Here is a 27,204-nt window from a genome sequence, read left to right on the forward strand (position 1 = left end):
TAATATGTACTTGAGAATTTTTGTTTACAAACTTTGATTAATGACGGAGAGAGAGAGAGTTGTTGTGAGACGATATCGCTCTGTTAAGCTCTCTCAATTGCACGTGGTGTCAGGCTGTCTCACAGTTTGATCTACAAAAAATGCGGGAAGTATTTGCAGAAAAATTGTGTTGTCAGCACGCTCTTAACCATTCGAAATCAGATGAGATGTCTGCGTTTCAAGTCCCACATTTTTTGAAGACGAAATCGAAATAACACATACTTACTCCACGTGTAATTGTAAGGACAGGGCGGAGAGACGGTTGTGTTTTTCTACGTCATCCTGCAGGCTCAAATGCTAGAAGTCACTCTCTTGCACTCGTCACATAACATCAACAAATCAATAGATCAAATGTCATCCATTTTAAAGCGACTTTCCTTTGCTACTGTTCCAGCAGCGACAGATTTCAAAGGTCCTCGTTCTAGCTGTATATAGGTTCTTTTTTGAAATCCTGAATAAAGCTCAAACATTTTTTGAATGCCTGAAGCTACCTTGGTTTTCAATAACAATAATTAAATTTTTTTCCAATGAAAGTTGCAATTTTACTGTATCTTAGTTTTGTTTCCAATGAAAGCTCAATACCTTTTCCCTTGTTTTGCCTCAGAACCTCGAAATATTTTCTCAGCTTGTTTCTTATTTCATCACAACTACGTATATCTATACGAATACGTATGATTCAACATCGTTATTCCCTTAGACATTTTTAAAAAGATGCGAAAGAAAACAAAAACTGTACACTTTTCGTCGAGCCTTATATCGAAAATGTCGTGATTTGGTTGGCGAAACAAAACAACTGTATAGGAAGCAAAATTTCAATTAGTCATCGTCTTGCTCCTCCCTTCTCCCTCACGCTCACTCCTGCAAAGATTCTGAAACAGTGCCATTCGTGCTTTCAACACTTCCCACGATGGCGAAGATTTTCAGCTTTGTGTGGTTTTCTATTTTTATTCCAATTGTATTCTCTTCTCAACAAGCAGTTACTGTAAAAGGAATTGTTAATTGTCGCGGGCATAGACAACCTGGTACATTTGTGCAACTTTACGATGAAGACTCAAGTACGTTTATTCGTTAATTTAAATTTAATTTAAAGTTTGAAAACTTTTCCAGTATTCGACAGTGATGATCTTCTTGGGTCTGTAGTTGCAGATCATAGAGGAGTTTTTTGTGTCAAGGGATCAACCGAAGAGGTTTTTATTTTATTTTTCCTAATAATGGAATTGTGATATTTTCAGTTCACTGCGATCGAGCCATATGTCTTTATTGAACACAACTGTGGTTACGAAGGACTGAATGAAAAGGTAGTTTAGTTATTGAATGATGTACATTTAATGAATGATTTCAGAGAGTTTTCTCAAAAATGATCCCAGCAGAGTACATTACTGAAGGAGCAAAAGCCAAGCATGTGTATCATTTGGGGGATATCGAACTTCTTACAGCAGGTATTCAAGATTTGAAAACTGCAAAAACGTATTTGTTTGTTTTCAGACGCTCCTGTTCAAAAATACGAAAAACGAATCTACATTGAGACAAACATGGAAGAGCGAATCCGTCAGTGCATTCCAATTTATGTGCAGTATAAAGCTTTTTACGAGAAAGTTAGCTTGACCAAAATTACTGAAATTGAAATAGCAAATTCAGACTGTTTTTGAAACGAAAGTTCACGAAACTGTATTGCCAACAGACGAAGAACCAGTGGAAGTAGAAGAGCCTGTAGTTGAGCCAACAGAAGGAGATGAGCAGATGGCATCAAGTTCTGAACACATTACCAAAGATAATGAAGAGCATCATGTTGATCACCAAGAACATCACGAAGTTTCAGATGAAGAAAGAAGAATCGAAGAGGAGCGATTTAGACTTGAAGGTAAAATAAAGAGACTTTTTGTCAGTTATTCTCAATTTCAGAAGAACAAAAAAGGTTGGATGAAATCAGAAGGCTAGAGGAAGAAAGTCTTAGATTGGAAGAAATCCGTCGCATTGAAGAAGAAAAGAAACGCATAGAAGAAATCAGACGTCAAGAAGAAGAGCAACAAAGAATTGAGTTAGAACGTAGAGAAGAAGGTAGGCATCTAAAAATAGACTCAAAATGTTTGATTCAAGTGACTCACAATTCAGAACGTCGATTGGAGTCTGAACGAAGAGCCGAGGAAGAACGAAAGCGGGAAGAAGAAGCAAAACTTCAAGAGCAAAGAAGAAGAGAGCAAGAAGACGAACACAAAAGAAGAATGGAGGAATATCACAGAAGAGAACAGGAACGTCAAGAAGCCCTGAAACGACGAGAGGAGGAAATTAAAAGAAGAGAGGAGGGCGAGAAAACTCGAACTGTCTCATCTTCTGAAAAGGTTGAAAAGAAGGATCCATGTGTGCACTATCCAGTTTTAACACAGGTAATGCATATATTTTATCTGTGACTACATTCTGTATATACTTTTTTAAAGATTAAAAATTAAACAATGGTATGTGATCGCTTAGGTGTGGGCTTTGTCATTTTTCATAGCACTACGTCCGGGTTTTTTCATAACTTCCAAAATGTTACTTAAGCTTGGCAAATAAACGACAAGTTCTGAAAATTTTGAAAATTTTTGCGTGTTGTCTTTTATAAACATTTTAAGGAAACCGTTATATATTTAAAAAGTACTAGTAGCTTAAAAATACAAAAAAAATTGAAAACATTTGAAACAAATAGCGTAAGTGCATCTTTAAACTTTTTGCACTTTTAAAGAAATTTTTATTTTCTAATAGTTCTATTTAAAATTATGCATGATATTTTTCCCAATATTTTAATTTTATTCTTATTGTACATACTTGCAATTTCCTTTCATTTTCAATAGTTCTTTAATTTCAGGGTCAATCGTTCAGCCGATCTATTGAGCTTCGACATGAATACGTGGAGGACCCATGTCTCAAAAAATAAACCATCGTCATTTGTTTAGCATTTACCAATTTCTCTGAACTAACTTGTATTGTTATCAATTATCGCTATCAGATCTTTATTAAGCTTTCAACCCACTAATTTCTTCTATACACTTATACAAATAATAAAATTATTTTGAGATCACACATAAAGAAGTTGTCTTTTCACAATCTGTTCCAATCGGGCAATCATCATCGACTTCGCAAGGATCCCCGATTTCATAGATTTTATTGTTCTTTCTGTTGCCTCTGAAATTTGAAACAATCTTCCCCAAACGTCTCAAACTATCAATCAAACTTACGCTGGCCCATAGTGACAAACCACGTACGACATCTTCGGACAGTTTGCGATTCCACAACCAAGACGGTAAGTACGATCCCAGGCCATCTGAACCTCTACTACTACCTTATCAAATTGACCATTGGTTTGATACCTGAGTGTAATGTCCTATCGCTTTCCCTTTCAAATCCCACAATTCGGGTGTCAGAACGTTATCAATTGGAGTACCGAACTCCTCCAATTCCTGCCACCACTTCTCGACGGCCTTAAACAGTTTTTTGATGGATGATGACAACATTGATAATATTATATTTATGGAAGATCAAAGGAACAGTTACCGTATGTATAAGGCTTCTAGGATCAGGGTTTGAGAAAGAACTCATGTAGAGATTCTGACCCTGATTCGGTCTTTCGTAATGTGCCGAGTGTGCAAAAACGCAATTATTTGCCCAGTTTTGTGCAAACCGTTCCAACATGCAGTCATACTCCATTTTGATCATTTGACTAGCCTTTGGCTGGGAAGTGTTTGTTTCTCCATTCCATTCAAAACCTTTTGCAAGACGAGATCTAAACAGTTGACGTGAAAAGTTAAACTATTTTTTTGTATAATACCTATAAAAATTGTGTTGCTCCAAAGTGAAATTGCGGGTGACATCTGACACAAGGGAGTTATCACATTGGAAACTTCCTCCATCATCCTTTACCATAGAAGGTGCTTGACATAATCCTTCAGGTACTAAACATTTTGATCCTGGATATGTGAAACAGTCTTTATCCTCACAGCAGGGTTTTCCATTTTCGTAAATCATTTCTTTTTCGCATTGGGCTCGAAAATATATGAGTTGAGAATATTTAAAATCAGAGTAAAAACTAGCGGAATTGGAAATGACAAATTAATCTAAAAACTATGTATATGTTCTATTTTCACTGCTAGAATCAATAAAACTGGTGTTTCAAAATTAATGTATTATTGCGCAAGTTATTTTTAAACCGGAAGCTAGAAAATATCACTTATAAACTCACTTTTCGTTATAAAGACAAGTGAAAAGTGCAGATTCACCGTCGCCGCACATAATATACGAGCATCCAACTCGATATGTTTTTCCTTTTGCCATCTGAAATTTTCACAACTTCATTAATAGGTCTATATCAAATACACTCACGTTTGCCCATCCAAAATAATTTCGTCTGGCATAGAATCTATTTTTCTGATCCTCATTGCCTTTTTCTTCACCTTGCTGCCACCAATACTTCATCGCGTTTCGCATATGTACAGTAGAGTCGTGCCCATCAAAATAAAAATAGAAACTGAAAACAAACAAATAATGTTTTGACTATGTGAAAACTAGTCACCGCTTAAAAAGCTGAGCGTTGGAGCCAAGTACCGATTGCGGCATAAAGTGCTGAGGGCAGGAGGTTGACCAATTGGCTGCAAGTGATGCCAGTTCACAATCCCAATCCTAAAATTGTATGTTTGATGACAAGTTAAACTTGAAAAGATATTTCTAGTATTAAGGTGGTTGTTTGTTTTTAGAAAAGTATCTGATAGGTTAGTAGAATATCTCAAATGTCAGATTGCTAATATGTTCAATGGCTGTGAACAATAAGTTGATCAACTTTTTTGAAAATGTTGGTATTGGAATCAATAATTAGTTTGAAACTTCAAAAAGACTCTATTGTTTGAAGCATTTAATCACACTTAAGTAATTAACAATATAATATCCCGTTCTAATATTCTCAATGTTATCTCAAAAGTACAAACTAACCAGTTTATACATATTTCTCGCACCGTTCATGAGACCTCTCTTGTTTCTTTGCTTTCCGAAAGCCAATGATCTTCGTAATTCATTGTGGGTTGTCAAGATGATCTCCTGCTGTAGCTGAGTGATCGTTGATTTGTTACACACATGTTCGGTTAGCAGTTCTAAAACGAACACATACACGGTCAATGAGATAAAAGGAACAAGGCATTGAAAATCAACAAACCATCATCAAGACCACCAAGTGCTTCTACAACCTTGTCGTCTACATCGTTCCACACGTTCTGCTCAAGAAGCTCATCATTTCCTCCACTGCCTTCTATATTCACAGTCTAAAAAATTTCAATTAAAAAATTGAGCCAATGAAAACATACCTGCGCATATCGAAAAATAAGAAAAAGAGTGACAGCGGAAAGGACCACGTTCATAATAGTCATCAGCAAGCAAAGAGCATGACGGGTACCTTGTATTTGAATCCACAAATTCGATGCGGGAGGCGCCGCGGCTGAAATTTATTTATGAAGACCGAAGTCGAGACTAAGCTCCGCCCCTCAAAGTTACCAGTTTATTACGTACTCTCCAGAAAAAAGAGAGAGGAAAAAGAAAGTGTCTACGAATTATTGATGCGACTTTCAAACTGTAAAAGTTGAAATAGAAGGGCAAACACAAAACACTGAAAGCGAAAGTTTCGAAAAGTTTTGAACACAGTGATATAATGAATTGAAAATTTGGAACAAAATAAGGAGAAAGTTCAAAAGTCAAACGAATCAAGCTTGCCTACCACTGATACAACAACTATACTATATATCAAATTGTACACCGTTACTGTAATAATTTATTGGTTTTGATAGGTTTGTCCTTTGTTCTGAAAGGGCGTCGCTCCTCTCTGGAATTTTATGCTAATTCGTTCAAAACAGTACCTGAAGTAGAAGTTGCAGAGGTCATGAGTGTGAGAAACCGCAAAAGTGAAACCTAAAAATTGGTGTCGGCATATAATAATACACACGGTAGTTTCCTCCCTTTATGAAGCGCTTTATATGTTTGTTATGTTTCTTTTTTTCCCCATTCACGTCTTCTGCCACAATAAACCCCTTCTCACTATTTTATTATCTGTCAATGCCATGCAAATTTGGGGTTGCGACGTTGACAGGAATCGTCTGGTTGCTGTCAAGAAAAGACTGTGGGGATGCGGTTGTCAAGAGGAAGTTGAAATCGAAATGTTTTGTTTTCGCTTTTACTCGTGATTTCGATCAGATCATCAATTTCGGTTTCCAGGTGACAGAGTGTTCTGGAACCCAAATAAGTTTGATTTGATAAGTGTTCTTTATTTGAATTGATTCCAATATGAGTTTAATTTAATCAAGGTCATGCGAAAAGTTAAATCAAGAAATTTGTGGTGCAATATTTATGGAAGTGGAGGTACAGTGGACGAGTGGCTGAAAATTGAAATTTTGTATATCAGAATTTTTTAAAGGTTTTTGTAATAACATGTTTAATACATTTCTAATAAGGTCAAAAATATTACACTGCTAAACGACACCGATTTTATTCAAAAGATTATGAGACTATGTATTTCTCCAAAAAATTTAGCCATTCGTCGTCATAAAAGCCTTTATAAACGAAAACTAAAATTTATTCAGTGTATATTTTTTCTACTCGAGAACCCTAAAAAATTTTATATAAGTAAGTTTTCACAAAAAAAAATGTTTTTACGGGTTTTGAGCGCACCGTAAGATTTTTGGAATTCCTTTGGATATTGCCTTTTGGAAACAGTCTAACGTTTTTAACATAACCCATATATTTTTTGAAACTTGTAACAATCTATCACAGTCTAGCACTTTCTCTAGTTATACGGTTTTTCGTTTACTAGTCTTTTAGTTTTATTAGTTTTTGTAATTCTGAGACCCGTGTTCAAAGTGTTGAGTTTCACATTTAAATCTACATTTTTGACTTTATATGTTTACCTGAAGAGACAAAGAATGTCGAGTCTACTTTGACACTGCGCATAAGAGCATCCAATCGATTCAGTAATCTATAAATAACAGTTTGGACGGGTTATAAACATTTTGTTAGTACTTGTGACTTGCTATTCGAATTGCTGGATGCAAGTTGAAGAGCTGTTTGAAATTGTTGAATAGTTGCTTCTGGTGTTGTACTACCAGTCACTGGGAAACTTAGTTTCAATGTTCCATTAGTGACACCACCGTTATCCAACAAACACTCTTTGATCACTGCCTGAGCCTTACTCTCCAAAGTGCAATCCCATGTCTATAAATGAAAATAAAACTGAAGATTTATGTTCCAAAAAACCTTTCCACTAGCAACTGTCTTGTCAAATACGTTACGAGTAGCCACGGACATTCCATTTGGGCACGTAGTACTAGCAGCTGTAACGAAATCAGATGGAGTAAAGATCAAATTTAGTTACAAAAGGAGAAGAAAGCTTAATGATTTCCTTATCAACCAGAACACAGACATAATTTACCATAGTTTTACGGAGAAAACGGAAAATTGGGAAAAGGAAAGGAATAAAAAGTTTATGCGACATAAATTTACCATCACGTTTCACTCGTTGTCTTTCGAGAAAATAGTTATCGTCAGCAATGTGGATTTGGCTTCTGAAATTAAAACGTTCTAATAAACTTCAATTCTTACTTATAATATAATATATTCAAAACTGTGTAATAAAAAAATATGTTTGTTCTAAAAAAATGTGCAATAAAATTTTAACACCAAAGAAAACAGTTATAACAAAACAGTCTGGTTTTCCTTTATGAATGTGCTATCTAGTAAACAATATGTTGGTTAAAATTTTTTTTATTTCTTCAATTTAAGCACATGAAGTCAAATATTTTTGTTTTAAAATTAAACTGGCAAATTGAATTTTGACTTTGGAATGTTCGATGGACTAGCTTTCAGTAATACTTGTCAAATAACTTTTTGAACACCAAAAACAGTCTGCTATAAAAACGCATTGCATAACTTAGAACTACGTTAAAACTCAGTTTACATAGCGGTAATTTACATTATTCTCAAATCATTCAACTTACTGTACACTGACAAAAACAACCAGCAACAATACAAAAATTTGCATCATAGTTGAGCTCCAGTTCAATCCAGTTCAATATAAAATAAGTGAATCAGATTTCATTCTATCCATCCACAGAGACAATAACCCATTTGTGTGCACACCTGTTTTTTTAACAAACGCAGCAAAAAAAACTTTCTGCATGGCAAAATGAAATGGTTGAAAAATCGTGACTTATTTATTAGCTTTCAATGTGAATGTACACAAAAATGTAAATGAAAAAAAAAGTATTGCAATTTGCAATAAATCACATAAAAAATGAAGTAAAACACAAATAGAACATTTTGGCAGATACTAATAAACACTATAAGATTTCTATTAAAAATTGAAAAGAAAGATCATGTAACACAAATATAAATGAAAAAACAGTTGTTAGATAGTAGAATTCAGGTCACTTTGGTCCAGCATCCATAGTCAACGACTTGCCAAACTTGGAGAATTTACGTGGAAGACCGATTGAGCGAACGCTGGATAAACTTATTTTGCGCGTTGTGGTGGAGGAAGAAGTTGTGCTTTCCACACGTCTACCCTAAAACGCATACTATACATTGCTGGTGCCCCAATTGAAAAGATAGATGTATGCATAATTATTATCGATAGGTTGCAATTGTAAATGTAATAAATAATAAATATTAGTAAACACGATAGGAGAATCGCTGAAAAATCAAATAATCGAGATTTAAGTTCACACAACTAATTAATTTTATAAAGAAGTATTTTTGCATTTCATATTGATCATTGAAATTGAGTTGAGCAGAAATATGTCAAAAATTTTGAAATTAAGAAAGATTATACATATTAACAGCAAAAAATGTCTTCAAATTTACTTTTCATGTTATTTTAAAATATTAAAATTTGTATTGTAAAATTACAGTTAGAATTACAAATTTTAATCTACTTTAACGATAACAAAATAATATGTTTATACATTGTTCATAAGTTTACAAAACTAAAAATTTCCAGCTTTTTTTAAATTTTGTTAAATATATACACATATTACGTTTATTTATTCACTATTTAATTTGAGCTACTAGGTTTTTGTGTTATTTTTCACACTTTATACTAAAAAAAAATTTAAATTTCATATTCAGTGGTACCAACGAATACATCACCATTTGCATACTGTGTGAACAAGGATGGAAAAAATCCAATTTAAACAAAGAAAGAAAAACAGACTATTCATACAAACAAAGAAACCGTAAATTTAAGAAGTTGCCAACCACAGCTACAAAACCAAATATATAGTGAAAACATAATTAATCCCAGTAACTTCAAATATCCTCTCCTGGCAGTCCTGAGTAGTATATCATATAATAAGTTTCGTCCTTTTTTGGAATACCCTCACGAATGATTTTTGCCATTTCGTGAAACTCCTGTAGAACATTTTTCATTTGGATGTAATTTTGCCAATTTGTTACGAGTTTTTTTGTAGAAAAATCGAGGATTCGGATAATGTAGAGTTAAATAAATACCCATTTCATGTTTATTGAGACATGTTAGTGGCATGAAAATAATATTAGCATTGAGAACTTGTTCAGTATCATAGTTTCTTGTATGAAAAATAGGGATTTACATAGTATATCAATAATACACACGATTATGCAAACAAACATGCAGAATTCTTGATCGAACATAATAATTCAATAAGACGGATAGAAATGGAAAAGTGTGTTTAAAGTGAATTTTGAGGAAAGTGATAGGAATAGAAGTATTGATAGTGATAATTGAGTGAAACCGAGTTGATCGGAGGGAAAGTATATGTGCATCATCACTCGTGTCTGGGATCCATGCTTGCTTTTGCAGCTTCCAGTTTTGATATAAATGATCTCACTTTTTCGAGGGTTGCGTGCACTGTGTCCTTTCGGTTTTCAAGTACAAATCTGCCCATTGACTTCCACCTCGATTGTGCTTTCCAAACATTTTCGTTTTGTCCTAACACTCGGCTTGTGGTGCGGTTGTTTGGATACTTTGGAGTCACTGAAATGTTTTTATATTATTTAAAGTTTTGTGAATGATAACATGCTAAAAGAAGATGCATCATAGACCAAGAAGTTGCACATTTTACCGTATAAAAGTGAGTCCGGAAATTTTTTCCATATTTTTGTGTCCGAGCAACACATAAATCTTAAAAAGCACTTTGCTGACCTATTGATATACATAGGTATTCAAAACTACAGCCTAGTAAATAGAAACACACAAATTTGTGACACAAAACACATAAAATGGTGAATATACAGTGCAAAACATCTTAATGGCCTACGATCATTGCTTCTTTTCCGCGCCAACGAAAGGGCTTGTAGCATACTTTGGCCTTGATTGAGTTTTGGATCATCGCAGGTTTCTTCAACAAGAACAAACTCGGAATCGTCTACATTTGAACGGCGAGCTTTAACAAACACCTGAAAACCAAAATAAAATTGTTGTTTTTGTGTAGTTTGATTATAAAAGCAACGTTAAAAGCTTAATGCTAACTTGTCAAATCAATAAACTTAATTTCCCACCTGACGAATAATGTCGGCGGCAGTGCTGTGGATTCCAGCACGTAGGATTGCATAAGGCTGATCTTCACTAACATTGTGAACACATACCAGAAATGTGTCGCCCATTGATCTTGCACGAGGGTTCAACCCTACAAATATCACACATTTAGTTTTATCATGACCCGATCTGTTAGTATCCTTACACTTGCCTTCTGTCACTTCAAGGTGCTCTCCAAAAGCGTCAGTGTCCAATGATCGTCCATGAAGTTGATTGCTTGATGCACTCTTTACGTGTCCATCTTTGGTCAACGGACTTGGTGAGACTGACGTGGAGCTTCCACTTGTTCCGGATTTTATAATTGAAGTGATCCAAGCTCTAGATGATGGGTCCTATAATTTAAGACAATGAATTATCAATACAAAATATTTTATCCCCCTATCAATCACTTCAAACGGTTAGAATTTGATATTTCAGTCCAAACACTTTGATTCAAAATATTAGAAAACAGAAGCTGCGTTTGGTTAAATTGCTTCAAGCGGGTGCAGAAACTTCCTAAATACAAAACATGCGTTGTCAATAATCAATAAGGTCAGCATTCAAAGCATCATAGGTTTACTCAAGTTTCAAAACACCCAAAAGCCACAAAAAAATTTTGAACAGCCATTCCCGTTGCTGCGTCGAGCTTTGTTCATCAGTCGTGTCAGTAGAGATCTCACCTATGCCCGTACTCCGATGAAAGTCCAGCAATATTGAGCGTTGAGTCATGTCGGCTAGTTAGAGAAAAAGAAAGAAAAAAGAAATTGGGAGGTAGGGCATGTTGTAGACAGTTACAATATTAGCATGTAATGACGAAGCGATTTGTAATAAGTATAGTTAATGGAATTTGTAAAGGTTTGTATATATTGGGTTGAGGGAGGTGATGTCAGTGTGGTTTCTGTTCAGACATTCGCTGATAGTGTGGACGCATCGAATGTGGCTGCCCAGTTGAGTTTACGTGATGATTTGCTAGTTTTGCGCTGACGCCGTTTTTCCTCATAACTCACACTGCCTTTTTTTCGTAACACAAAACGACGCATTGAACCGTTCCAGCAGGCCACGGCGTCCATGATAGGCTCGTTCAGAGGAAGTACCTAAAGTAAATTATCATTAAGGATGTTTAAATCTGACTCCCGGTTTACTAAATATGTATAAGATTTGAACTTTTTATATAGTTGAATGCATTAGTAACAAAACTAAAAAATATCTTACTCTCTGCTCAATTGGATCTTCCCCAGAAGGTGCCGGCAGTGATTCTTCGATGAGTACATACTCTTCAACCTGATCCGCATTCTTTCCAGCGTTAAGCAGCGCCTGTTGCATCACCGTCTTCACTGTACTTCCTGACTCGCTGTGCACTGTAATTGCTGTTTCATCAGCAAACGCGCCTGTAATTCGAAGAACAAAGATCTGTTTCTTCAAAATTGGCGTTGGAGATAAATTGGGTGTCTGTAACGGAGTGTTTTATTTATTGTTTTAATTTTCTGGTGTTCAAGTACTAAGTCTGTGCGGTATGCCAGCGTATGTTCTAGATTACAATAGGTGTTTGAATCATCGTCGTGGAGGTAGATGTGTTCTTCTTGCTCGAATCTTGTTCTGAAAATGAAATTGTTGTTAGAAATCAAGTTTTGGAATCAGGCAAGCGAACTATCTAAATCTGCAAAAATGTAAAACCGTTCCGTGAATGTGCAATACTATCACATTTCTAAGATATAAATGATAGTGAATATATTGTTACGTTCTGTTAAGCTACTCATTTGAGGTACCAAATTCATGGTTGGACCTGAAATCCGCTTTCTGTGTGTTAGTAATATAAGTTTTCATGTTTATATGTGCTTTTGATCGCTACCTTAAAAATATCATAGCGTTGTCGATCGGAAGATTAGTTGGAGTTCTGAGTGGGAGATGTCGGAAACCCGGACGAATGCATTTGACAGGAACAACTCGGTGAGCAACGACTCTTCCATTTTGCCCACTATCACATACTGCTATGCGAAGGAATGCTAAGTCAACACAAGCTATTCGAAGTTGAGTGGTGTGGTTCCAGATTGGATTCACAGAATTTCTCTGGACCACTTTTGATTTCTCACGAACACAGTCGTTGTGAATACCGATGACTTCAATTTCGACATATAAACTGGCGTAATGGGTGTTTGGATACACGTGCTGTCCGGATATAATCTGAAATCAATGAGAGTATATGTTTTACATCGGATAGTTGAATCTTACAGTTAAGTTTAGTAACAAAGCAGAATGGCCGGCAATGTCTTTGGAGAGAGGCAAAAATTTGTTGTACAAAAGATGAGATTCATCCCAAAGACAACGTGGTTTCAGTTGATATCCACAGTTTCCAGATTGCTCGAACATCGCTTGGTTAACTGCCATTATAACATCAGGAGTTTGAAAATTTAAAGCAACCATTTGCATTCCATGAGCCCAGCAGTTGATGGGGTTAAAGTTGGACGAGTCATAGTGCTTGGCACTTGGATACGTACGAATCAGCTGAAATAAACAATTTTAGAAAGTGGATAAAATATCAGATAATTTTGTATTATAACCACTCATCAATAAAATAAAACCCTTAAAATACAAAATTATTCCACTTGGAAAACAAAAAACTAGTTTTTGAAATGTGTTATAATACACAAGTACCCAAATACACGTATACAAAAATTGCAACCAGAGTATTACGCTTAATATCCCACGTGGTGCAAGACTGTGCCATTAAGGTTTGCTAACCATGCGAAATCAGTTGAGAACCCTGCGTCTCTTCTTCCGCATTTTTTTTAGATTTACGAAGATCAAACCAAAATGAGACACTCTGACACCACGTGGTATCTTAAAAATCAAAATTGGAATTCTTAGAGCAACTCACATGGTCCCGAGTATAAGATACGCATTTTGCTGGATGTCTTTTCATCAGTTTCTTTGCAGCGTTTTCATTAAGAGATGTAACCTGGTAGCATGTAGCTGTAGCATTTGCCCTAACTGATCCCAAAAATTCTGCAGCCAGTTCTTGACTCAACTGAGTGCTACTTCGCTGTCGTCGTGGAGGGGCTGGTGTATTCAGCAGATTTGATGGCGTACGAGCCCGTGATGAAAATGAAAGACTTGCAGAAGCTGGCCCTTCCTCCATTATCCTTGGTGATTGAATGCCATCGACTGGGGGAAATCCCTGAAAAATGCCACGATTGTTCAGTTATTGGTTTTAAGTCTCACTTTGAATTTTGTCGCTTGCATGTAAATGACAATATCTGACAACTCTGGCGCTATTTGGACTCCAGTATTGTTCTTTCTTGGTTGTTGGTTTCGGATGGCATTTTGAGCAAGTTGAGCGTAAAGTACTTCATCTTCAGTCTTTCTATCGTTGGTCTGAAAATTGAAAATGCTCTTTGCAAATTAAGCTATTAGGATTTTACTTTGGATGTGGTCTTGCTTGTGGAAGGTTTTGCCTGCTCTACCGAATGATCGCTACATAACGAATCTTGCTGTTTGATGTTTCTAGCCGATTTCTCTGCACGTTTTGATGTCTTCGGACTGTCTTCTTTTTCACTTCTGACTTGAACCTCTTCTTGGTCATCCTCCTCATTTTCTTCATCGTCAAGAAACTCATCTAGGTCGTCATCTTCCACTTCATCTACCGTACTAAAACAAAATATGTTAAAAATTGGATATGGAAATTTGCATGCAGAAACTAATGAAAAAGACATCCGTAGTTTTGTTTTTTTTTTCAAACCAAAAGGGGAGAAAGATCTTGTTTCTAGAAAAATTAGGAAAATAAAAAACAATTGAAAGAATGAAAGAACTAAAAGAATAGATCTAATCTGCATGATCTAGAGGAATTAAATAAATAGTTTTGTTAGTACCTAGATCTGAAGATGGAGTTTGAATTGCTGTAATTAAGATTATACGTTAGTAAACTGAACCCAATTAACTTAATATGTCTAGTAAAAACGGACCTGCTTTCGTAGGAGTTTTTACTCTGTTTTCTGTGAAGATTTAATTGAGTTTCACCACGCTGCACAGCTCCTCGTTCAATCATTGGCAATGGAGTTGGTGGGTCGACTGAATTAATTTTTACATGAAACTGTTTCAATGTTCAGTGATACCTATCATTTTCTTATTTTTTATCAAGATCTTATTTTTCATTTGGAGAGGGCATGGAAGACGTGGAGAGTCCGAGAAATCAGCTTCAAAAAGGAAGTTTGATACTAGTAAATCTCCAAGAACTGTTTTGAACATCTGTGCCATTTTCGCCTGTTGTTGTAGGGAACAATGATTCTCAATTGATAATATCACAGGAAGATCCGATGTTATGAATGCAGATTTTTTGATAATTTCGACCACCTAAAATAATGTTGTTGTTTTTTTTTTTGAAACGGAAAGAACATTAAATCATCTTCTAATGTGTTATTATAAATACCAACCTGTCTAAACCCAATCTTGCTAACCAATGTGTGTCCATGATAAATCAATGGCAATCCGTCATCTCCATCCCAACAATCAAGCTCGACACACCGACACCCGGTGAGGAGAACCTTAAAGAATTATATTTTTCTCACGGCTGCAAACGCAATGTGCTGTGCAATTTTCATTGTTTGCGGCTTGATGTCTTTGTGTAGGCGGGTGTTAATATTTATGAAGAAATATTGAATTATTGTTTCTCACACAATTTTCATGCGAAACTTTAAAAAAGTGGTAAGTGGGAATGAAGAAGCTAAAAATATCAACTGATTTTTTTCAGAAATTGATCCTATAATATAGTTACGTGAACCGATGCGGTTGCATTGTGCATCAAATTTTCAACATTTTTACGAAGCTTCAACTGGGTTAATGAAAGACCTAGTTTATAAAAAAAAATATAATATATATATATCAATTTTTTTGTATAATGTATATTCTGCGTCATTCATTTGTATTCCATTGTTTTTTTTCCAATTTACACATCTTTGAATGGGCGAAACAGGTTCTCGTACCGATGTATGAGCATTTGTGCCAATTTTAAAAGAGAAGCGACCAAAAAGGAAAACGTTTTTCTGGCTGCGAAAGCCAAAATGCATGCACATTGAAACACATGCGTACACCCTGAAACGGCCTCCTGAAATGAGCACGGGGTCGCTCCTGCTCCCGAAAAAGGAAGCAGTACCCTTGTGCCAGCACACTGATGACCAGCCTTTCCTGCGTCAGGTTCTTCTCTCTCCCGTATATTTGTTTGCTGGTGGAAACAAGAAGACGTGTTGGGAATAGACAAGACGGAAACAAAAACGTCCAGTATTTTTCTTCATTTTTCTTAACGCTCTCTCGTCACTTATATACCGACTACTTACCTTTTTTGTTTTGTTCGGCTCGTATTTGTCTCAAAGTCGTCAAGTCATCAAGTATCAGGTTTCTATTTCTTTTGAACCTACACGAGCTGAGTTTTCAAATTTTGTCTTTTCTCGGTTCTATTCGTCTCTTTTTTGTTGTAAAAACTTAGTTACTTAATCACACCAAAAAGCTTTTAATTAACAAAGAATGGTAATTTCCGATTTTCCAATCATGCGCTCAAAATCTTAAAAGTAAAATGCACTTTGCAAGTGATGTTTCGCTCAAAAGATTCTTCATCGAGATCATGATTTTTCAAACTTCAGCCAGACAATTATCAACGTGTTATTCACTTTCATTTGAATATGATATTTAATGCCTAGTCGTAGTTTTGTCTACATCGTTGAACTTTCTCTGACTCACCTGTCTGTACATCTCCGAGCTACTGGGTCCCTTGAGTTGATGTCCCGTCAAATAGGTGTTGTGACTTGAATTGATGTAATAATGAGACAACGGGTACCGTAGGTCCTCTTCATCTGGTTCAATTGTTTCCGGTACGAATGCAAAGTTGACAGGATCGCAAAGGAATCTAGTGAATCCTTCGAATGACATTTGATTCTTTTGTCGACAGATACCATCAGGTTCATGATCCTGAAAAAGCGTTTTGTCAGTACTAATTGTTATTTGTCAATTGGTTAGTATAAAATTAACATTTTCATATTCAGAAAATATTAAATGATGACAAGTCCTAATTAACAAAGATCATATTATTTGTTTTTTCGGATATCAGAGTACATTTAACCCAATCTTGTTACCTTATAATACATCATTTGACTTTTTGAAATTCTCTGTTTTGTTCAAGTTTCATTCTCAAAACCTCGGAGCGACAACAATTGCTAGAAAAGTACAGAGATGGGCGGGTCTTCCGCAAAAGTTTTTGGCTGAATCGTTGCTAATGGGCACTTTATGAATTCGTCTCATTTTGCTTTTCTTTGTGCTTTTCAAAGATTTTTACGTGCACTTTTTTCTGTTTTTAAGAAAACAAGACTATTCTAGTTTATTTTTGGAAAATCGACAAAAATTCCAAATAAATCTCATTTATATGAACCCATAGGAGAAAAAACTACATTTAAAAGTTGGATTCGGATGCCCTCATAAATTAAAACAAAATGGAGCGGAAGGCAATTCCCTGGAGAACGGCAACGCCAAGACCGAGCACTAAAAGCTAGAACATATCTGCTGAAAGCATTCAGTTTCTTTTCTCATCGAGATTTGTTTTTTTTGCCGCCTCGATCTACTTTAATGCTCAATATTTGTCGGTCAATAAGCTGAAAGTGATTTAAAACTTGAATTGAACCATTGTTCTTCTCAGAAATTTGTAATTTTCCGTTAAAAAAACAGAAGTTATCCAAGTTTCTAGACTTTTTGCAAACACGAGTACTGAAAGAAGAAAGGCTACAAAATAATATATGATTGAGTTCAACCACAAGCAGAATGTGGGTTATTCTTAGAAAATCTAGGATGGAAACCTTGTTTGAATAATTCAGGGATTCATTTACATTCCACAATGCCCGCATTACATCAAATTAGTTTTTCGCACGTTTTCATCCTTTGAACCCCCGACACTGTGAATATTTTGATTTTTCAGGGCATTAATAAATGCTTTATCTGAGTTAGAATAGCTTTCGCTATTAAAACTTGTTTTCACATTTAGTCTTATGTTGACGTGTATTTTAAACTTCGCCTCCCACGTGTTTATTACGCATGTTGCTAAGCGCGATTCTCCATTTTCTTAAGCCAAAAAAGTGATACGTTTTATACATATTGTTAGCTATACTCATTTAAAGAGTCTTGTTCATACTGGTTCTATGTATATATTTTTCTCCTCATATCTAAGAAAAATGCCAGAATTTTCACTGAAAAAGATTGAATCACTCCACAAAAATTGCTAACTGCCCAATTTCTTTTTCAAATAAGCCAACACTTTCCATTGAATGAAAAAGTCGAAAAATTGTTAAATATTTTGATATCTGAGAATAATAAGTACATTTATCTTAGAGTCTTTTTTATAACGTAAACAATTTTTTTAAATTAAACAGATCGGTATCACGTGAAAAAACATTATACTTGAATCATATTTTATCCTCTTCGCCCAGTTACTCGTTTCCCAGATTAGATTTTTTTGAATTGCTCAACCTACTATTCTTTTAACTGCGTTATCAAGTGCTACATTAGTTCTGCAGAACACGCAAGACCCGACCGGACATCTCCGCTTTTCTATCTGTCAATTTTGAGGCAAAAAAAAACAAAAATATAGAAGAACTGAGGCAGTTTCCGCAAGAAAGGTGCTGCTCGAGCCACGCCCTATACTCTCTTCCACTCTTCTTCACTGCTCTATCTCTTTTTGCGCTGCCATTTTCATTGCGATGCCTCGACCGGCAACCGAAGAAGACGACGTTCGAGCGAGCACCACGTGGACCAATAGCCAGGATGTTGAGGTGTACGGAGCCGTCGAGCCGACTGACAAATCCTCGATGACAACCCTTCAACACCCCGATGTGACGGCTACCCCAACAATGCCGAAAAAGGTACGTTTTTGCTTTCTATTTTGCTTTGCTTTCTTCAATTTTCTTTCCCGGTTTGGGTTTGATGGGAGCAAAGGGTCCCAGTTTTTGAAGAGAAGAGAGAAACGCCATCAAAATGAAAATTGTTGGAGACATGCCCCATCCAAATTGGTTTTTCTCTCTTGTCTATTGTGCTTTCTATTTCTACATGCTTAGCTATACTTTGAGACTCGACACGAATTATATCAAAGTTGACAAATTTCAGGTCTCCTTTGCCGCTGAAGTTGATGAACAACAAGAGCGTATCAGTAAAGAGAGTGCTAGACGGGATGCATGCTGCTGTATTCAATGATTATCATTTCATACTTCATTGCCAATTTTCTATTTTCTTTTCTAATATCTTCAAAAAATATTAGCTTATAATGATGAAAACCACAGATTTCACGGGACCATTTCAGTGTGCTTTTTGCATTTCTGTTTTTTTTCTTTTAATTTTCAACATTTGAAAACCAATAAATGATTTAACTCTGACGTTGCTGTTTATAGTTGTAAAACTCGGAAAAAAAAGTTACCTGAATAAGCTTAATCGCCGTTTGCTCGTCAATCTGCTCCATCTGATGAGTGTTGACAAAAGCGCGCAGCATTTGCGGCGTCAGCATCGACGACCGGGAAGTGTCCATGAGTCCGCCCATGCTGAAATTGTTTACGAATCAACATTTATAAAGATGATTAAACCGATGTGCCACCATCTTGCTATCATAAAATTCAGTGTGACTTTCTCCGTTTTTTTTTTTGCGGAATTATTTATATATCCACAAACCTTGATATAAAGACCGACGGGCGTGAGAGCGCCATGGAGTTGTATGTTTTTGAAAGCTTTTTTTTCAATATTTTTCTAGGAATGCTACTGCGGGTGATAATAACTTATAAATATCGTTTTATTTCCTACATTTGTTTTCAAAGTTAGATCGAGGAGAAAATATTCACTTATTGTGTTTATTGTGACTGACACGTCGCATCGTATGAATAATTTATATGTAAATTGCTCAAAGCTACATCCCGGAGGTTTTCCTCCTTAGAACAAATGTATAAAGAAAACTTTATCTCCTCTTCATTTCATCTAACCCACCTATTAACACTCGCAAGTGCCAATGCATTGTAGATTTTGTTTTGCTTTTCACTGATATGATGGGACGTTACTGCCGTATTCCGAGTCAAGAAATCTAAAACGTCAAATTTATGTTTTCTCAATCATTTCTTCAATTGTCTACCGTTAGACAGAAAATCTGCATTGTACGAGTTGGAGACACTCGCCAGCCTTGACTGCATTCTCGGACTGTGGCGATCACGTTCTCTTTTAGGACAATGCTGAGGAGTAGTTGCCGTAGACAGGACATCATTGAACACATCTCTGTAACATTCATTTTTGATGGGAAACGTAGGACAAACAAGGTGAAAATAATAACAGCTTGTGAACGACAGATATAGGAAACTTATCAATTAAAGTTTCTTATATGTACATGTATGAAAAATTAAAATTATTAATACAATTTGCTATTATATGCGTACCTCAAATCTTTTCTCATTCTTGTATTGAACAATCGAAAAAGTTCAGCGAACTCTACAAGTGTTAATGGTTTTTCCTGAAACTCTTTTCCCGATGGTCCACTCAGACCAGACACTTGAATTGACATCTGACCCGAGCTGCTTATGGAACCCGAATTTGGTGTCTCTCCTCCTCTTGATCTCCACGATTTACATGATCTCCCTCCAACGGATCGCCCTGTAATTATGACGTCAAAACTGAATAACTAAACACAGCCCGGAAAATCATAAAATTACACCTTTGATAAAGACGTGTTGTTGAGAAATGATCGAAAAATGAGATAATAAAACAATAAAGTCGTTTTGTCTTAAAAATATTCGTGACACTAACCTCCATAGGAGCTGCTTGTTGGAGTTCTTGATCGAGGTGTATAAATGCTATCAATGTCTCCTGCATCACTATTGGCAGGTTCTCCACGTGGTTTCAGCAAATAGCCTGGAGAGTTCGGACCCGGCGGACCAGATTGTGACGATATTTGCGATTTTATTGATGGTGGTCGGACAAGAGGAGAATGAGGTTGAGGTGACTGAGATCTGCTTCCTTCGCGCGATGCACCACGAAGCTTCTTTTGCATAGCATTTTTAAGGTTCTTCAGTCTGAAATTATTTGTTTGCCGTAAAATTTTTCACAGATAACTGATTAAAGAATTGTTGAAATAATTATTAGGTTCTATTTTTTAACTTAATTTTATAATTTTATAATGCACGGTAATTGAAAAATTGTACATACTTCGATTATATTACAGAATTTTGGAATACAGTGTAATGTATTGAGACTAATAATAATCCGAATATCATAATAATTTTCTATTTTGTCCAACATACCTGCTTTTAGCTCCTCCTGGCTCACTGGACAGCGACGAGTCATTGGGTCGTGTTGCGTTAGTATTTGTTTGACTCAGCCCTAAAAGAGTGAGCGTTACCGAAACATTTTGCATAGTCAGCTATCAGAAAAAGCGCTTTATTTAGCTTTGACAACTTAGAACACCTGCAAATAGGCGGTTCGCAGCAATTTACACGGCAATAACGAGAAGCACGGTTTTGCTGCTCATCTAACCTCTCTCAGTTTTATTTTTACGGCTTGATTACAACACATTAGCAAAAAGAAGAGAGGTTAGAGGCAAACGCGAAGCAGAAAATAACATAGATAACACTGTATGCCTTCTAAAATAATATTCGGTTGTCTGTCGAAGAGGCGCTTGATAGTTTTCTGAAATGTAGTCGCAAAGCGCAAGCTGACACTATCACAAAAACAAAAAACAAACCAAAGCCTTTCCAACGCTCAACCCGCCCACCAAATGCCTGAAGTGCTTCAAATGGCCGTGGTCCACAGTTTGATTCGCCCGTTATCTCGTAAAGTGATAAGTAGACATTTTTGATCCATAACATTCGCCGATCAGGGTACCTTTGCTGTCCTTGGAGACTTTTAACTACCTGAAATATCATAAATTGAACATCGTTATTGTCAAGTTAAATCTCTTACAGATTGCAACCCGTTGGTCCAAAATTGAGCAATTTGTTGAGGGGCCAAAAAGTAGATGAACTCATTATCCGATAACAACTGACCATGACTAACTTTCCAACAGCTAACAGGAACTGACATCTCTTCCATAGAATGACGACGGTAAATTGCCTGAATTGTTTTCTTATAAGTTCACTGCTGTATGTTTTGCTTTACAACCTCAATATCAATATCATAACTATCAACTAGTTCGACTCCTTTCACAACACTTAATTTGAGTTCTCCCTCCTCTACTCCAACTCCTCCAGTTCCTGGTGTTCTTCCAGATGGCATTGGTGACGGAGCCCCTCGGCCAGAGTCTAGCGGCTGCAGATTTGAAACGGATACTTTGGCGAGCACATCCTGAAATTATAAATGTTACCAATGAGTGTTGTCTTTTTCTTATGAGAGAGAGAGAGAGAGAAAGAAACAGAACCGAATATTTTCAAATCAACTTTAAAGGATGAATGATATGACTATCCTTACCTTTTCTTTGGGATCTTTGTTAACTGAATATGAAATCTTATGCCAGTTTATTTGACCGCAACTAGGGTCTAACCGCAGCAGACACAAATTGCTTCTTCCCGAATCAGGTTCGTAATGGATCACTGTTGTTCCGTGCTGGAGTCGTTGGATAACATCAAGATCGAATGTTAGGGTATCAAGAGGGATGAGAGCCACTCCATGAGAAGAGCCGCGAACCACTTGTACTGGTTCATATGCTGAAAGTATGTTTTGACAATGAGAACAGGAGATATCGAATTATAACAACAGGATGCATCAGCTGATATCATTTTTGTCGATTTCCACAAAAACTCCGATTGCAGAGAATGATTTTTAGGACACATGGCGCAATTACCTGATGGAAAAAGTGTTCAAGTTGTACACTTACTTTTTGCTTCCTTTTCTTTTTGCTCCCGCTCGTTCTGAGGAATTTGAATTGGTGGGACTGCTTGCTCTTCTAACAATTTGATCATTGTCCTGCTGTGACGATGGAATAATTCCAAGTTGTCCAAAACTAAAACATATTGACGTCACAAAATATATATGTAAGTAATTTACCAATTGCCACCAAGTTGATTTTATCAGCATTCAACAGCCCACCCACTCCAATTCTCGACGAAAAATGATCTTCGCCATTGGGATCGCTCATGAATTCCAGCTTTTGGGTTTCACCTTCTTGTCCAATCACAACGATATTCGGCAAGTCATTCACAATTGCGTAGAGATCACGAAGAAATATTCCAAAAAATGGAATCACACGAGATTGTGGCATTCTCAGTGCTCGTTGGACCGCGTTGATGTAAGCTTGAGATGGGAGAGCTTGGTTTGCAGGAAGCAAGGTTTCGCAAAGCTGAAATATACTGTTTGTATTGATTTGTGCTCAATGAAAAACAAAAAAGTTAATACCGAAGTTTTTTGAAAGTTTTTTAATATTAAAAAAAACTTGTTTTGTGTAACTAAAATAACTAACCGAATCAAACTGAGACTTTTCCTCTTGTCGCAAAGAAAGCCAGAATGGTCTGAGTTTTTCACTCTTTAAACCCATAAGAACCTCAACAGCTGCATTAAAGTTTCCAATATTCCAGCAAGTTTCCACAATTCTCAAAATTGCAGTAAGAGCAACCTTTCGATCGTCATGTGTTGGCTGACTGACAATAACATGTGTTATCCAGGATGATACCTAAACATTAAATGAATTTGCAATATATTAAAAGGGAAAAATAAAATTAAAGTGGCAAACCTCTGATAGCCTTTTCACAAGATTTCGCACTGGACTTGGATTTTCTGACACTGGAACAGATGTGAGATCGCAACTGACGTAACGAACATAATCCATGGGTTGTATTGAGTAGAAAAGCTGATACTCAGTAGAAGATAGTTGGAATGCAACTTCTTCAGGGAAATGAAGAATATATTGAAGTCGTTCGAGTTCAAGTCGGAACAGTGTGATTGGTTCTTCATTGAGAATGAATCCAGCTGTGGCTGATTGCGTTGAAGAGGTTGAGTCACTACGTGATGTTGCTGGAATTTGGTTTTGTATTAATTTATTTGTTTCATTATTTCTCAAATTCAGATTTGTTGACTTTCTCCCTTTCGAAAAAACCAACAATCAGTCGGCTATTTGACCCGTTTTTTTCCGAAAAGCGAGAAGCAGTGGTCTATGTGCAATTAGCGTTTTGAATTGTGCTCTTAGTATTGTGTTGCAATTTTGGGTCACCAATCTCGAATCTCTATTTGTCTCAATTTTCCGTCTCTATGCGTGATTTTGTGAAAAGGGAAACATGTCGGAAGAAAGGGACGTGTTGTATGCATATCTGTTGTTTCCGTGACTCGACGGCATTCTTGGTAGAAGCAGAAGATGAGGAAAGAAGAAGCGAGGAGGCAAACAAAAATGGCTTCCATGAAAACGAATTGTTGGCGGTTTGAAACAGAAAGACAAGAGCAAAAACGTTCTTCGGGGCGCCATATACACATGCTACACGTTTTGTTTCCCGTGGTGCACTGGGCGCAACCAAATTATTTGAGCGTTAAACTTGCACAACCAAGAAGACAAGGAAAATTGAAAAAATAGCCTAAGCTCCAGGAAACAATTCAATTTGAGCTGATTCGCTACATTTCGTTCAAATTTTGGGCCCCAAAAATTGTTAGCACAATTTCTTTGCATACTTAAAAAAAAATTATGCAAAACGTTTTAAGACTAATAAACAATAATTTGAATTATGCTCATTTTTTTCAGACACGGTATTTATTCAATTATTACATCAAATTCCGATTTCAAATTTTAAACTTTTATTTTTGTTTTCAAGTAAAAACTATTTCAGAAATTGAAGATTTTCTAACAATATCTGCACTTACTCTCCAACGAACAATATTTTATATTTCAGCTATTATTCTGCTCTTGACATTATCTGTTGACTTCACAAATACCCTCCCTATGGTCAAAAAATGCATAGTTTCATTCAAAATGATTCAGTATTCCAAACTAGTGACAAGTTCATATTGTCTTGATATCTACTTCTCAATCTTGAAAAAAAACTGCTCGAGCTCGGAAAAGAAACAAAAATAGACGCTTTAGAAATTCAACTTTTGAAACAAAACGAGATAAGAAGTGGAACATTTGTGTTTTATACAAAGCCAGAAAAAACTTTTGATGCGTTTTGACAATTACATTCTTCACCAAAACTTCCTTATGGGAGATTGAGATGCAGACGTTCGGAAAAAGTGGAAGACTCACCCAATTTACACACATATACAAGAAGACTATCGGGATTAGGCGGAGTTTCAGGTTCTTCATGATCATGAGATTTTCCGAGAGCATGAAGCAAACGGGACACAACCGATGTCATTTTACTATCGTGAGGCATCGTTTTGGCATGTTATCAGTCCAGAATATGATGGAGGAATGTTCTATTTAAGTGCCGACCGCTGGTAGATCGAGCGAAAAACGAAAAACCAACAGATAAGATGGCACCCGTTTCAGGAAAGAAAAAAATTTTTGACTCAGATCTACTAGAAAGCGGACGGCAGATAAATGGGCGCAAAAAAAAAGAAAAAAAAAGAGAAAGAAGAAAGAGGAGGAGGAGAAGAAGAAGGAAAGAAAGCAAGACATCTTGGATCTTGGCTCCGCGGTTGCCGCACTCAGAGTCACAGCCTGGTCCCCTTGAGAATTGCGTTCATATTTTTTAGTTCACACTGATTGGTTGGAATATTGGAAGAAAGAAAGAATCATGCGAAAATATTGATAAATGTCTTGCTTTCATTGATTTATTTTGTACTCAATTTTCAAACTACAGTTCAGGATGGGAACAAATTATTTTGAAACGTTTTCATAAATTAAGGAGAATGGAAAATGGATTTGAAAAGAGATAACAACTTCAAAATTTCTACCAATGTCAGATAAAAATACCACCGTATCTAATGGTAATGGCATTCATTTATGCTAGTTTGGTGGTATTTCTCAAAGCATAACTCTAAACTCTAACTGGGAAGATGGTAATGTGAGTAAAGTTCTCTAGGTTTAAAGATGTATTGAATTGTTCACGAATTTACCGAGCAAAGTCATATGATATGGGGTATTGTGCAGAGACCGGCGGCTAACCACCTTTTTTTGGTTAACAGATAACTATAAAGCTTAAACTAAGCTTCAAATAACTTGCCTAACGGCCAATTCGGACAACATGGATGTTATTGGTATTTAGTGGCATATAATAAGAAGATCATCAACTAACAAGTTTGTATGTCTTTATGAATCCTGTAGAGTTTTTTCAGATACCCCTCAAACTTACGATGAATATACGCTGGAATCGTACGTTTTGTCAAACGCCTTGTTTTCAGCACGCCTTTCAGAGTGTCCCAGTTCATTGCATTTTAGGATGTATTTTGAGAAATTACAATGGAAACTGTAATTGTCTCATATTTTGATTTTAAAAGAGTAAACACAAGAGTAGCAATATTATTAGAGATTGAAAAACCGTGCAATAAAAAATAAATCGAACACGAAAAGGAAAAAAGTTTTTGACACGTAGTCTGTATGTGTGTGCCCTAACATGATGATATTGATGTTTTGCCCAATTTCTTATCCTTTCGTGAACAAAAGTGACGGTTGCAACGGTTTTTCAAGAGAGTGGAAAGAAAGAGCAAAAAAAGGAGGAGATCATGAACGGATGAATCATTGTTGCTGTTCACTATGTTATACAGGTACTGATAAAATACAACGTTTCAACATTCTTTCTATTCTCGATAGCTTTGTCAGGTTTTTGTCTGTTTCTATAATTTAATCAGCAATTATATTCTTTAAATATGTTTTTTTTAAACGTTCATCAATTTCATTTTACTTCGAACCATGCTTAGTATAAATATTCGATTTTTTAACAGTAAAAGTTTAACATTAAAATTATAATTTCTTGTTGATTTTAAAACTCTTTTCTATAGAACATTAAAAAATCCTAACTGACGATATTCCATCTTCAGCCATACTTATTCCAAAATTATTTTCAAACCCACTTAGTTTTCAGAAATTATTTTGATTTCTTAGAGAAAGCATCATAATCAGCACTAAAGATTCAACAATCCTAAGTGGAACCTATGACAAACTACAAATCACTGAAATATGTATGATGTGATACAAAAACATGACTATTATAGAAACAGGAGGGTGTGAACTTGTCATGTTAAATTTGCATTTAGACGGATTTTAAAATCACAAATGGTCAACATTCGTGTTTTTCGAGTTTTTGGAAGAGATCTTTAAAATGTCGAATATTGTAGACATGGATGTTAAAAATCGGAAAAAGAATAATAAAAGTTTCTTTTAAAAAGTTACTAATCAGTTTAATAGTAAAAAATTTTAAGAAGTTGCCAGGGTAGATTTTAAATTAAAACAATATATGACAAATAAATACAAAGATTTCAAAAGTAAATAACGCACAAGTAGTATATTTTCCATTGTCAATTTGTAATTTGAATTTGATGAGGTAATAATTTTAAAAAAATAGGCATAAGTTCTAGTTCTATCAAAATAACCTGGTTTTGCCAAAAAATATACCCATTCAACAACGTCTAAAATTTGAAATGAAGAACTAAATATTTATAAACTCTTTAGCTGGAATACTACTGAAAATAATCTCTAGGGA

At 35.8% G+C, this 27,204-nt stretch overlaps 5 protein-coding genes and 3 non-coding genes across 21 annotated transcripts in view; 5 read left to right on the plus strand and 3 right to left on the minus strand.

Annotated features, from left to right (window-relative positions):
- Nucleotides 1-901: 901 nt before the first annotated feature.
- On the plus strand, nucleotides 902-3,099 carry ttr-14 (Transthyretin-like family protein). Its single transcript, NM_077400.6, has 9 exons — nucleotides 902-1,094; nucleotides 1,147-1,226; nucleotides 1,272-1,337; nucleotides 1,382-1,478; nucleotides 1,525-1,634; nucleotides 1,678-1,900; nucleotides 1,942-2,097; nucleotides 2,152-2,423; nucleotides 2,882-3,099. Exons 1-9 carry the CDS (start codon nucleotides 947-949, stop codon nucleotides 2,948-2,950), a joined length of 1,221 nt encoding a protein of 406 aa, NP_509801.1. The 5' UTR covers nucleotides 902-946; the 3' UTR covers nucleotides 2,951-3,099.
- vap-2 (SCP domain-containing protein) lies at nucleotides 3,010-5,934 on the minus strand (the record flags this gene model as incomplete). 3 transcript variants are annotated; one of them, NM_001313448.4, is made up of 12 exons in its annotated part: nucleotides 3,081-3,198; nucleotides 3,252-3,337; nucleotides 3,384-3,494; nucleotides 3,568-3,796; nucleotides 3,842-4,057; nucleotides 4,253-4,344; nucleotides 4,393-4,537; nucleotides 4,583-4,689; nucleotides 4,996-5,153; nucleotides 5,216-5,321; nucleotides 5,364-5,494; nucleotides 5,910-5,934. In NM_001313448.4, 12 exons carry the CDS (start codon nucleotides 5,932-5,934, stop codon nucleotides 3,081-3,083), a joined length of 1,524 nt encoding a protein of 507 aa, NP_001300377.1. The 3 variants fall into 3 exon arrangements, with proteins under 3 accessions (NP_509802.2, NP_001300377.1, NP_001300378.1); NM_077401.7 differs by lacking the exon at nucleotides 5,910-5,934 and having other exon boundaries at nucleotides 3,010-3,198; nucleotides 5,364-5,417; NM_001313449.4 differs by lacking the exons at nucleotides 5,216-5,321; nucleotides 5,364-5,494; nucleotides 5,910-5,934 and having other exon boundaries at nucleotides 4,996-5,025.
- Nucleotides 5,935-6,296: 362 nt separating this feature from the next.
- Nucleotides 6,297-8,146, minus strand: T05A10.6 (DUF19 domain-containing protein). The gene is made up of 6 exons (NM_077403.6): nucleotides 8,040-8,146; nucleotides 7,546-7,607; nucleotides 7,300-7,376; nucleotides 7,066-7,257; nucleotides 6,954-7,021; nucleotides 6,297-6,425 (listed from the first exon to the last, which is right to left on the minus strand). The coding sequence occupies exons 1-6, from the start codon at nucleotides 8,084-8,086 to the stop codon at nucleotides 6,395-6,397; spliced, it is 477 nt and encodes a 158-aa protein (NP_509804.2). The 5' UTR covers nucleotides 8,087-8,146; the 3' UTR covers nucleotides 6,297-6,394.
- A 109-nt stretch (nucleotides 8,147-8,255) lies between these two features.
- Nucleotides 8,256-27,204, minus strand: part of plc-1 — a gene marked incomplete at both ends in the record, with an annotated part of 43,794 nt that continues 24,845 nt past the window's right edge. For 7 of the 12 annotated variants that reach the window (NM_001373489.2, NM_001129669.4, NM_001373491.2 and 4 more), the window contains 30 exons: nucleotides 9,846-10,054; nucleotides 10,383-10,476; nucleotides 10,579-10,706; nucleotides 10,767-10,947; nucleotides 11,602-11,688; nucleotides 11,807-12,043; nucleotides 12,094-12,190; nucleotides 12,444-12,775; nucleotides 12,824-13,096; nucleotides 13,470-13,769; nucleotides 13,814-13,966; nucleotides 14,014-14,239; nucleotides 14,554-14,659; nucleotides 14,704-14,941; nucleotides 15,022-15,132; nucleotides 16,322-16,549; nucleotides 19,035-19,155; nucleotides 19,592-19,685; nucleotides 19,734-19,873; nucleotides 20,032-20,245; nucleotides 20,399-20,664; nucleotides 20,893-20,971; nucleotides 21,363-21,501; nucleotides 21,551-21,700; nucleotides 21,749-21,931; nucleotides 22,055-22,290; nucleotides 22,461-22,586; nucleotides 22,631-22,922; nucleotides 23,043-23,252; nucleotides 23,313-23,593. In NM_001373489.2, coding sequence (NP_001360637.1) covers nucleotides 9,846-10,054; nucleotides 10,383-10,476; nucleotides 10,579-10,706; nucleotides 10,767-10,947; nucleotides 11,602-11,688; nucleotides 11,807-12,043; nucleotides 12,094-12,190; nucleotides 12,444-12,775; nucleotides 12,824-13,096; nucleotides 13,470-13,769; nucleotides 13,814-13,966; nucleotides 14,014-14,239; nucleotides 14,554-14,659; nucleotides 14,704-14,941; nucleotides 15,022-15,132; nucleotides 16,322-16,549; nucleotides 19,035-19,155; nucleotides 19,592-19,685; nucleotides 19,734-19,873; nucleotides 20,032-20,245; nucleotides 20,399-20,664; nucleotides 20,893-20,971; nucleotides 21,363-21,501; nucleotides 21,551-21,700; nucleotides 21,749-21,931; nucleotides 22,055-22,290; nucleotides 22,461-22,586; nucleotides 22,631-22,922; nucleotides 23,043-23,252; nucleotides 23,313-23,593 — 5,531 coding nt within the window. Of the gene's footprint in view, nucleotides 8,607-9,145; nucleotides 9,451-9,543; nucleotides 10,055-10,337; nucleotides 10,477-10,578; nucleotides 10,707-10,760; nucleotides 10,948-11,601; nucleotides 11,689-11,806; nucleotides 12,044-12,093; nucleotides 12,191-12,443; nucleotides 12,776-12,823; nucleotides 13,097-13,469; nucleotides 13,770-13,813; nucleotides 13,967-14,013; nucleotides 14,240-14,553; nucleotides 14,660-14,703; nucleotides 14,942-15,021; nucleotides 15,133-16,321; nucleotides 16,550-19,034; nucleotides 19,156-19,591; nucleotides 19,686-19,733; nucleotides 19,874-20,031; nucleotides 20,246-20,398; nucleotides 20,665-20,892; nucleotides 20,972-21,332; nucleotides 21,502-21,550; nucleotides 21,701-21,748; nucleotides 21,932-22,054; nucleotides 22,291-22,460; nucleotides 22,587-22,630; nucleotides 22,923-23,042; nucleotides 23,253-23,312; nucleotides 23,594-24,806; nucleotides 25,105-25,857; nucleotides 25,972-27,204 lie in introns of those variants that run through there. The other 5 variants (NM_001029448.6, NM_001029446.3, NM_077404.6 and 2 more) reach the window with 5 other exon arrangements.
- Nucleotides 9,088-9,108, plus strand: 21ur-13421. The gene has a single exon (NR_072036.1).
- Nucleotides 14,400-14,538, plus strand: F31B12.5. Its single transcript, NR_072037.1, has one exon. It is a non-coding gene; the product is annotated as an Unclassified non-coding RNA F31B12.5 (non-coding RNA).
- F31B12.4 (uncharacterized protein) lies at nucleotides 18,140-18,994 on the plus strand. The gene is made up of 2 exons (NM_001029449.3): nucleotides 18,140-18,486; nucleotides 18,728-18,994. Exons 1-2 carry the CDS (start codon nucleotides 18,325-18,327, stop codon nucleotides 18,812-18,814), a joined length of 249 nt encoding a protein of 82 aa, NP_001024620.1. The 5' UTR covers nucleotides 18,140-18,324; the 3' UTR covers nucleotides 18,815-18,994.
- On the plus strand, nucleotides 25,849-25,941 carry F31B12.8. Its single transcript, NR_072038.1, has one exon. It is a non-coding gene; the product is annotated as an Unclassified non-coding RNA F31B12.8 (non-coding RNA).

Source organism: Caenorhabditis elegans, chromosome X (genome assembly GCF_000002985.6).
Source record: "Caenorhabditis elegans chromosome X".
NCBI classification, from domain to species: domain Eukaryota; kingdom Metazoa; phylum Nematoda; class Chromadorea; order Rhabditida; family Rhabditidae; genus Caenorhabditis; species Caenorhabditis elegans.

What these genes read in the sequence shown, in the direction of transcription:
- ttr-14 (NM_077400.6), top strand. Translation starts at nt 947, where the DNA reads ATGGCGAAGATTTTCAGCTTTGTGTGGTTTTCTATTTTTATTCCAATT. An exon ending in TCAAGGGATCAACCGAAGAG is followed by an intron (nt 1,227 to 1,271) that starts GTTTTTATTTTA and finishes TGATATTTTCAG; the next exon opens with TTCACTGCGATCGAGCCATA. An exon ending in TATCGAACTTCTTACAGCAG is followed by an intron (nt 1,479 to 1,524) that starts GTATTCAAGATT and finishes GTTTGTTTTCAG; the next exon opens with ACGCTCCTGTTCAAAAATAC.
- F31B12.4 (NM_001029449.3), top strand. Translation starts at nt 18,325, where the DNA reads ATGCCTCGACCGGCAACCGAAGAAGACGACGTTCGAGCGAGCACCACG. An exon ending in CCCCAACAATGCCGAAAAAG is followed by an intron (nt 18,487 to 18,727) that starts GTACGTTTTTGC and finishes GACAAATTTCAG; the next exon opens with GTCTCCTTTGCCGCTGAAGT.
- T05A10.6 (NM_077403.6), bottom strand. Translation starts at nt 8,086, where the DNA reads ATGATGCAAATTTTTGTATTGTTGCTGGTTGTTTTTGTCAGTGTACA. An exon ending in ACAACGAGTGAAACGTGATG is followed by an intron (nt 7,377 to 7,545) that starts GTAAATTTATGT and finishes ATTTCGTTACAG; the next exon opens with CTGCTAGTACTACGTGCCCA. An exon ending in AGACAGTTGCTAGTGGAAAG is followed by an intron (nt 7,258 to 7,299) that starts GTTTTTTGGAAC and finishes TTTCATTTATAG; the next exon opens with ACATGGGATTGCACTTTGGA.